The 9972-nt window shown below is 41.4% G+C and overlaps 1 protein-coding gene across 1 annotated transcript in view; it reads right to left on the bottom strand.

Moving 5' to 3' along the window:
- Positions 1-1832: 1832 nt before the first annotated feature.
- The window catches only part of LOC111972729 (serine/threonine-protein phosphatase 2A 56 kDa regulatory subunit alpha isoform), a 140927-nt gene continuing 132787 nt past the window's right edge, over positions 1833-9972 (bottom strand). Inside the window, exons 9-13 of the mRNA XM_023999787.2 lie at positions 9789-9839; positions 9532-9651; positions 3914-4041; positions 3487-3588; positions 1833-3239 (exon numbers count right to left, since the gene is read on the bottom strand). Coding sequence (XP_023855555.1) covers positions 2993-3239; positions 3487-3588; positions 3914-4041; positions 9532-9651; positions 9789-9839 — 648 coding nt within the window. The 3' untranslated portion in view covers positions 1833-2992. The remainder of the gene's footprint in view (positions 3240-3486; positions 3589-3913; positions 4042-9531; positions 9652-9788; positions 9840-9972) is intronic.

The raw sequence follows: 9972 nt of genomic DNA, 5'->3' as shown, positions 1-9972 counted from the left end.
TTCAGATTACCTCAACAAATTGACAACTAGAATGCAAGATCTGCAAGGCTGTAATTGCTGCAAATGGAGGAATCTTTGACGAAAGCAAAGTTTGAAGGACACCATTTTTATTTCAATTAAAAATCATTATTTATAACCTTTTCAACRTCTTGACTATATTTCCTATTCATTTTGCAACTCATTTCATGTATGTTTTCATGGAAAACAAGGACATTTCTAAGTGACCCCAAACTTTTGGACGGTAATGTATGTCAGCAACGGGCACGAGTTTGGAGGAGAAAATAGAGACAGTGCCGATCCCACCCACAACTGTGTATACAGATGAGTTCCGAAGGATCATTTTTGATAACATTTCAGGAAAGGGTAAATCACCTCACGAAACTTGAAGACTGACTCTAACCTCAACATTTAATAGCCAGCAAAAGCAAAATATGTGTGGCATTGGATCACATGTTCGTGTCAGTCTCCTCATACTTCCTAATTAGCATAACGTGACCTTTGCTTGCTCAATTATCATGTGTATTCTCTTCTCACAGCCGCTGTCTCTGAAGATGATTATTATGGGATTCTTTGGTCAGGCTCTGAAGTTTTTTCTCTGATGTGTGGACTGCTCTATACAGGAGTCTTTATTCTCGCTGTGATCAATGGGCATGCTATAAATACTCTGTACCCGAGTAGCTAGCCTATACAGATAGGCTATTTCGTGTGAGCGTCTCACTATTCAGGTACACAGCCTGCAGTACATACTGTAGATTGTCACTTTATCAAATTATCTTGATATGAAGACACTTTTCCAACRTATTCAAATATTTCTCCTTTCCCCCTTTTACACTTTATAGTCCACATTTTGGGGTGTAATATTTAAAGGGGCGATCTGTAGTTGTTAAATAATGGTATGTACCCATTGATTCTTATAAAGTCCTCATGATCTTAATTCAACTGCCGTACCCCATCAGAGCCCAAATTATAAACTTGTTTTACGSCAATGTTTGTAAACAAATTAAAAGTAAACAAACATTGTATAGCCTCGAAACAGGGTTAAAACAATAATTTTGACATGGTCAGTCCTTGCATCCATAGCTCTGTCTATGCATTTCAGTGGTTACATTTCTCCAGCCCTTTTCTTCAGTTTTTACAGAAAAAGTGACGGGGATTACTGCGGATTGCCCGTTTTAAATCTTCTCAAAAAAAGATTTCAGATTACATCCCAACCTCTGAGGACACTGTTGCAATCAAGACATTCCGGTTTACTATTTGTAAGGCTGTACAAATTTAATTAAATGCCCCTTTTTACTTTTCTCAACAAAAATACATTTGAAAAATATTCAAGTTTCCAGTAGATACACAACTTCCACTCGGATTAAGTCTGAACTATGCTTCTTCTAGCCTCCACAAGAGGCTAAAATCGATTGATTAAGCCGTTAGGTGTTGAACTAAGGATGCTATGATATTTTAAGACTTGTCCACATTCATTGTAAAAACTTTGCTTGCTCGCCTCACTGTTCCAAAAATAAAATCCGTTAAACATTTAATAAAATGTGTATGGCCTAATAAATTTGACATTATCTAAAAATGTTTTCATTTTAAACGTGGAGGTTGTGTAGAAAATCAGTGGGGAAAAATCCTAAATTAATATTTTAAAAGGAAACTTTAAGACAACAAAATCTGAAACCTGTGCTGGCTTTGAATTCTTTTAGAAACTATAATTCACTTTTGATAAATAAGGGTTTTTAAAATTAGCATTCTACAATTCCACGACACACAAGATTMATTTGAAACTCTGGGGCCACCTAGTGACTTAAAATGTTGCTGCTACTCAAGACAAAAGAAAGAGACATACCCATGTTTTTTTTGAGTAGAAACATAAGGTAGACTTTATTTTGATGGTGTTCAAAACCTAGATAAGGTCTGTCATTACAAAACAGGTTCCCCACACAGTTGTATATCACAGAGATTGGAATGGTACATACACTCTGACAGAAAGGCATCAGAAAAGACTGGACCTACAATAGAGAACAGACACTCACGTTAAAGCAAACTCCCCCATACACGCACACACTGCATCCAGCCATGTTTAATCTGCAGAAACCAGACAATTTGCCACCACCTGGTTTAAAAAATCAACATCTCTGTCTTTAACAATACTCTGGAAAAAAAATATATGGCTCATTTATTTTTTCTACATCAGCTTTTTTAATTATTAATCGATTCTCTATTTAGACTGGAAAAATATGTTATACGTACTTAAATCTGTGACCATTTCATCATTTGTTTCTCTAAACTAAGCTCATTTCAAATACTTACTGTAAATAGGTTTTATGGCTGCAGGTTTTGAATGTGTTATAATAACAGCTATGACGTTAAGCATCATGTATTCAGATAAGAATATTAAACACCCGAAAACACGAGACCTCATGATAGTGACATTCACTCAGGTCTCCTATGTAGGGACTATGAACACACTCCTGTCTCCATCGTCTCCCACCCACCCCCTAAAGCTCGCCCCCTGAACCCCTCTTCCCTTAAGTTTGCAACCGTGTTGGGAGCAGTGATGAAAGCACATACAAAAGACAAATCTTAAAATAGCCATTTAGCTCCTCTAAGTGCAGCACAATCAGAAACGTTAATTTTCAAGTCATTATTCCCCCCCCCTCATATTTTTTATACATTGAATATCACAAAAATCTTTTCTCAGTTAAGAAAGTAAATGTGAAAGGATAAATTCTTTGATCAGACAAAAAGGTTTACCAATATACTGTGGCCACACTAACATCCCAAAATATTCTTAAATTGAAATATACGTTTTCTGCCAAAGGACAATTGCTGGCATTTGAAATAGTTTTACTGTATATAGATTGAACATACTGATGAGGTGTATCTTTTTTTTGTTGCTATTTTCTCAGACCCCCTCCTCCCAGTCACCCCCAAGCCCCTCCCTGACAGTTCTGAGACGGCCTCGAAACCGTTACGGAATACAAAATGGAGTCCTGTGTCATTTGGCACTTGTGACAATCTCAACACCCTCCGTGGTATCCATGGCGACAACGGGGTCTTCATGGTCCGCGCAGATAGCGGTGCTTTTCTCCTGGTTGTCGTGGTGATTGTTGTTGTTGTTGTTGTTTTGGGCAGCGTTCTGGAGCCCGTGGCTGTTGTTCTGCACCAGTGCTGCCACATCACTCAGCTTCAACTCATCTAGCTTTTTCCACAGCTCCTCCCTCTCCAGCTCCTTCTTCTTCTCCCTGGACACACACACACACACACCAATTTCAGACCTTAGGTACAGAGGGGGACTGAAGGACTGACTGTCCTCGAAAATGGGTAATTAACAGAGGTAATGTAATCCAATGTATTATGTGTTGTACAAAGCAAACAAGCCAGAGTTGTTTCCCAACTCTATCCCTTACTATTTATTGTTCTAGTTTGCTCACACTGTTTGTTTAGACTGAAGAACTAAAATGAATATATGAACTGGAAGAGCTCACTCACCGCTGTCTGTCTGATTTGTAGGAGGCTGTCAGCTCATCAAATAGCGTGCTGTTCATCTCCATCAGGGTCTTCAGCACATTGTAGACCAGAGCTACAATCGTCCTGGAAAAATACAGGGGATAATGGCATCAGAATTAAACACATCCGGAGATGAGCCAGAATTAAACACATCCGGAGATGTTCACTGGCTCTCACTCAATCTTACAGTAGCAATGCTAGGATAACTAGAAAAACACAAACTTGTATTAAGCCCCAATAAAGCAATACCATTTGTCATACACACAGTTAGAGGGATATCGCAGAAAACTTAAAACCCCAACCTCTACGCCAACCATAGTTAAGAGTTCAGTATTAAGCATTGCGTTGTTACTTGTTACTGCTTTACCCTGAGGGCAATGGGTTGAGAACCTGAGAGTGGAGTACGTACGGGTTCCAGTGTTCTTTGGAGATTCTGTACAGGCTACCAAACATGATAGGAAGAATCTTGTCGATGTTCTCCTCAATTAGGCTCAGGATATACTCGTTGTTCCAGAAGTAGAGGGCTCGCTCTGCTACCTGTAGGGTGGATCAAGAGGAAATGAGCTGGGCTGGCAGTCTAACAAATGACAGTAACATTAAGTTCACCCATTTTTACATGTGGCCTTACTTTCACTCTTTCTGTGCTGGTAGTTTATTCCCAAAATCGTTTTATAAATATTTTGTTTCATTACAACGAAAATTRGTTGTCACATGTTGTTGAGTCATCACTTACCATTGGCTATAATGGAATATGCAAATATGTCTAAAGTATTCAGACCCTTTGCTATGAGACTCGAAATTAAACTCAGGTGTATCCTGTTTCCATTGATCATCCTTGAGATGTTTCTACAACTTGATTGGGGTCCACCTGTGGTATATTCAATTGACTGGACATGATTTGGAAAGGCACCTACCTGTCTATATAAGGTCCCACAGTTGACAGTGCATGTCAGGGCAAAAACCAAGCCTTGAGGTCGAAGGAATTATTCATAGAGCTCTGAGAGAGGATTGTGTAGAGGGACAGATCTGGGGAAGGGAACCAAAACACTTCTGAAGCATTGAAGGTCCCCAAGAACACAGTGGCCTCCATCATTCTTAAATGGAAGATGTTTGACACCACCAAGACTCTTCCTAGAGCTGGCCGCCCAGCCAAACTGAGCAATCGGGGGAGAAGGGCCTTGGTCAGGGAGGTGACCAAGAACCCGATGGTCACTCTGACAGAGCTCAAGAGTTCCTCTGTGGAGATGGGAGAATTTTCCAGAAGGACAACCATCTCTGCAGCACTCAGGCTTTTATGGTAGAGTGGCCAGATGGAAGACACTCCTTAGTAAAAGGCACATGACAGCCCGCTTGGAGTTTGCCAAAAGGTACCTCAAGGACTCTCAGACCATGAGAAACAAGATTATCTGCTCTGATGAAACCAAGATTGAACAGCTTGGCCTGAAGGCCAAGCGTCACGTCTGGAATAAACCTGGCACCTATGATGAAGCATGGTGGTGGCAGCATCATGCTGTGGGGGTGTTTTTCAGTGGCAGGAACTGGGAGACTAGTCAGGATTGAGGCAAAGATGAACGCCGCAAAGTACAGAGATCCTTGTTGAAAACGTGCTCCAGAGCGCTCAGGACCTCACACTGGGGGCGAAGGTTCACCTTCCAACAGAACAACGACCCTATGCACACAGCCAAGACAATGCAGGAGTGGCTTTGGGACAAGTCTCTGAATGTCCTTGAGTGGCCCAGTCAGAGCCCGGACATGAACCCAATCGAACATCTCTGGAGAGACCTCAAAATAGCAACGCTCCCCATCCAACCTGACAGAGCTTGGGAGGATCTGCAGAGAAGAATGGTTAAAACTCCCCAAATACAGGTATGCCAAGCTTGTAGCGTCATACCCAAGAAGACATGAGGCTGTATCTGCTGCCAAAGCTGCTTCAACGAAGTACTGAGTAAAGGGTCTRAATACTTGTAAATGTGAAAGCTRCTTTTGTTACTAGCTCCTAACATGTCAAACAAGTACACAACAAAATAAATAAATAATTAACAGTAATCCAAATGCAATCTATACGTATATATGATCAGTGGTCAGTTTATTAGGTACGCCACCCCGTTCACTGAAAATGGTTCGCTCCTACAGACCGTGAGTCACGTGGCCGTGGCTTGCTATATAAAGCAGGCAGACAGGTATCGAGGCAATGACTTACTGTTCCGTTTTATTGTTAGAACGGGCAAAAGAATGATCATCGGTGCCAGGCGTGCCGGTTCCATTATCTCAGAAACGGCCGACCTCCTGGGCTTTCCCCGCACGACAGTGTCTAGGGTTTACAGAAAATGGTGCGACAAACTAAAAACATCCAGTTAGCAGCAGTCCTGTGGGCGAAAACAGCTCGTTGATGAGAGGTCGAAGGAGAATGGCAAGAATCGTACAAGCTAACAGGCGGGCCACAAACAGGCAAATAACGGCACAGTACAACAGCGGTATGCAGAATGGCATCTCGAAACGCGCAACTCGTCGGTCATTGTCACGGATTGGCTATTGCAACAGATAACCACACCAGGTTCCACTCCTATCAGCTAAACAGAAGAAGTGGCTCCGGTGGGCATGCGATAACCAACACTGGACAATTGATGAGTGGAAAAACATTGCCTGGTCTGACAAATCCCAGTTGCATCATGCTGATGGCAGTCAGGATTTCGTGRCATCCTGCCTGGTGTCAACGGTACAGGATGGTGGCGGTGGTGTAGGGAGTGTTTTCCTGGCAGATGTTAGGTCCCTTGATACCAATTGAGCAACATGTCCATGCCCAAAAGAATTCAGGTTGTTCTGGAAGCCAAGGGGGGTCCAACCTGGTACTAGATGGGTGTACCTAATAAACTGGCCACAGTGTACACCGGATTAATTTACACAAGATATACTAAGAATAATATGTATAGCAGTAGATATATTACTGAGCTACTGTATGTCAAGAATCCAGTATATAAATAAATGTGGCATGTATAAACAGTAACTAAAATACAATGTAGTAGAAATATTAGATTGAGCTATGTCGAGAATACAGTATTTAAATACACAGTACAAAACCCTATGGTAAAATGAATAGAATTGCAGGAAATTAGCTTCCGGACCAGAGTCCGGAATATGATACATACATTCGGAAAGTATTCAGACCCCTTGACTTTTTCCACATTTTGTACATTACAGCATTACTCTAAAATGTATAAAATAAAACATTTTCCTCATCAATCTACACACAATACCCCATAAAGAACCGAGTAAAGGGTCTGAATACTTATGTAAATGTGATCATTTAAAAAAATATATATAAATCAGATTTTTGGGGGATTTAACACACACACACATGGACGCGGCGGTCGAAGGCACTGCATCTCTGTGCAAGAGGCGTCACTACAGTCCCTGGTTCGAATCCAGGCTGTATCACATCCGGCCGTGATTGGGAGTCCCATAGGGCGGTGCAAAATTGGCCCAGCTTCGTCCGGGTTTGGCCGGGGTAGGCCATCATTGTAAATAAGAATTTGTCCTTGACTGACTTGCCTAGTTAAATAAAGGTTACACACACACCAAAAAGTTATTTTGTTGGCATTTACGCATGTTCCCATTACCAGTAAAACATAATCAAAACCTATTTCTTTCACTTACTTGCTGTGCTGTTTAGTTGCTCATTTGTTCAGTAGTTTCATTCTCAACCAGGATTTCTATGGAATGCCGTTTGGGTCTTTGCTATGGAACACCGTTTGGGTCTTTGCGTGTCAAATAACACTATTTGAACTGTCAAATAAGCTTGTTGACCAATCAGGTCCTGAATATGACTGCACGTCACATAATAATTTAACACATTCGTACATTTTTTACGTAGCTATTACACATTGATTACACTATCACTCATATGTCACAACGATTCATCGATACGTATGCTATGATGCTGGTAAAGTTGTCTCGCGCACCTACAGTGAGCCTTCTACCTAMAAGTATGGCATAATTATACTATTTTTATTATTTAGCATCAATGTCAAATGACATGCTTTAATTTTGAAGGCAAACCGCAAATTCCACTATTGTGCCTAAACTTTATTGTGGCTAGCTTCACAACACACGACCGGTCCGGTCGAGCCTCACTAGCCAGATGAAGCTAGTTGGCTGCTTATAACGTTAGCATGGGAAACAGGGTTATGTAGCTGGCTCGCTATTTATTTTCATGAACTGAAGTTCAATTTCAATAGGCGAACCACAAGTGGCAACCTAGCTAATACTTACTCACAAGGATTCCTATATCATTGCTAAGAATGATGAAAATAACTCCAGTTTCTACTGGTCATTGTTATCAGGCTGGTTGTATTTGTGCTAGCTAGGTACCAAGCTAAAGCTAGCTACCCCAGAAGTTGCGGTCAAACAAATGATGCTTTATTACCAACGCGGTATTGTAAACACATTGTTCGTGGCCGGTGTTTGCAGACTTTTTTTGTACAGCTTTGACAGTGCTACTGTATATTTTTTGAAACGCAAAGACCCAAATGGTGTTTAATAGTATGTATGACGTGAAGCTAATAGCAGTGACGCCTTTACTGTGAAACTCCGGTAGGGCAACATCTGAAAAATAGCGTACTTGGTAGTGTGTACCGGTGTTCGGCCAGTTGGCAAAAGCCAACATCACCCACGACAGAGAACGGTTGATTGTCAAGTGAAATTAAATCCATTATCTTGGCTTTAATGGGTTTTACCTTTTGAGTTGTCTCGCTGGAATTTTCTTAGTCTTTCAAATGACTGCTCGACATTGTGGGCAAGGTTAGGAATGCTGTGTTGCACGTGTAGCGCAAAGCTTTTACGTGACGTCATGTACCTACGTTACATAGGTATGCACGTCAGGTTTGACAATGGTTTTGCACATCGGCCTAAACTAGACATTGGCCGATACCGATGTTGGCATTTTTAGCTAATATCGTCCGATTCCGATATGTTCACCGATATATTGTGCATCCCTAGTGTAGATTGAYGAGGAAAAAATCTAATTGAATCAATTTTAGAACAAGGCTGTATCGTAACAAAATGTGGAAAAAGTCAAGGGGTCTGAATACTTTCCGAATGCACTGTAGGTACACTACCATTCAAAAGTTTGGGGTCACTTAGAAGTGTCCTTGTTATTGAAAGAAAAGCAACATTGAAAAATATTATCCATTAAAATAACATCAAATAGATCAGAAATACCGTGTCTAGTTTGAGAAACAGACGCCTTACAAGTCCTCAACTGGCAGCTTCATTAAACAGTACCCGCAAAACACCCGTCTCAAAGTCAACTGTGAAGATGCGACTGCGGTTTGCTGACCTTCTAGGCAGAGTTGCAAAGAAAAAGCCATATCTCAGACTGGCCAATAAAAATAAAAGATTAAGATGGGCAAAAGTACATAGACACTGGACAGAGGAACTCTGCCTAGAAGCAAACTGGAGTCGCCTCTTCACTGTTGACGTTGAGCCTGGTGTTTTGCAGGTACTATTTAATGAAGCTGCCAGTTGAGGACTTGTAAGGCGTCTGTTTCTCAAACAACACACTCTGATGTACTTGTCCTCTTGCTCAGTTGTGCTCCGAGGCCTCCCACTCTTTCTATTCTGGTTAAAGCTAGTTTGCGCTGTTCTGTGAAGGGACTAGTACACAGCGTTGTATGAGATCTTCAGTTTCTTGGCAATTTCTCGCATGGAATAGCCTTAATTTCTCAGAACAAGAATAGACTGACGAGTTTCAGAAGAAAGTGCTTAGTTTCTGGACATTTTGAGCCTGTAATCGAACCCACAAATGCTGATGCTCCAGATACTCAACTAGTCTAAAGAAGACCAGTTTCATTGCTTCTTTAATCAGCAAAACAGTTTTCAGCTATGCTAACATACTTGCAAAAGGGTTTTCTAATGATCAAATAGCCTTTTAAAATGATATGGGTTTGCTGGAGATGCACTTTTATTGAGGCCCTTTGCCAGCTTCCTTTCCACCGGGAGCTAAAAGTAAGTTGGAAGTCAAGACTGTACCTGGAAGTGGGGGTTGGCCACACATCTGGAGATCTGCTTGAACAGGGGCTCTTGGATCTTCTTGAACTGGGTGGGCTCAATGACATCCAGGATCTCCTCGATTTCCCCTAGGTACATCACCTAGAGCAGGTGGGAAACAACAAGACACAGATGTTCAAGAGATGCCGATACACTTTTTTACAAGTATCTGCTCGAGTGTGCGGTGTAATCTGGCAGTCATAACAGAGAAACAGACCGAAACAGCCAGACAGACATACCTCCTTCTGGCTACAGATTTTGGGCCAAAACTTCAACAGCCCCCGAATCACCTGAGGATTGAACAGATGACATTTAGTTCCAAGGAAGAGCCTTTAATATTTTCTGTCTGTCTTTAGTCAACAAACCAACGGTAATGTGCATAGGACGATAGCACTGCAGTATTTGACATGCTATTTGCCTTGG

Source organism: Salvelinus sp. IW2-2015, linkage group LG14 (genome assembly GCF_002910315.2).
Source record: "Salvelinus sp. IW2-2015 linkage group LG14, ASM291031v2, whole genome shotgun sequence".
NCBI lineage: Eukaryota > Metazoa > Chordata > Actinopteri > Salmoniformes > Salmonidae > Salvelinus > Salvelinus sp. IW2-2015.
The sequence above is the reverse complement of the archived record's forward strand: the minus strand, read 5'-3'. Positions and strand labels throughout refer to the sequence as shown.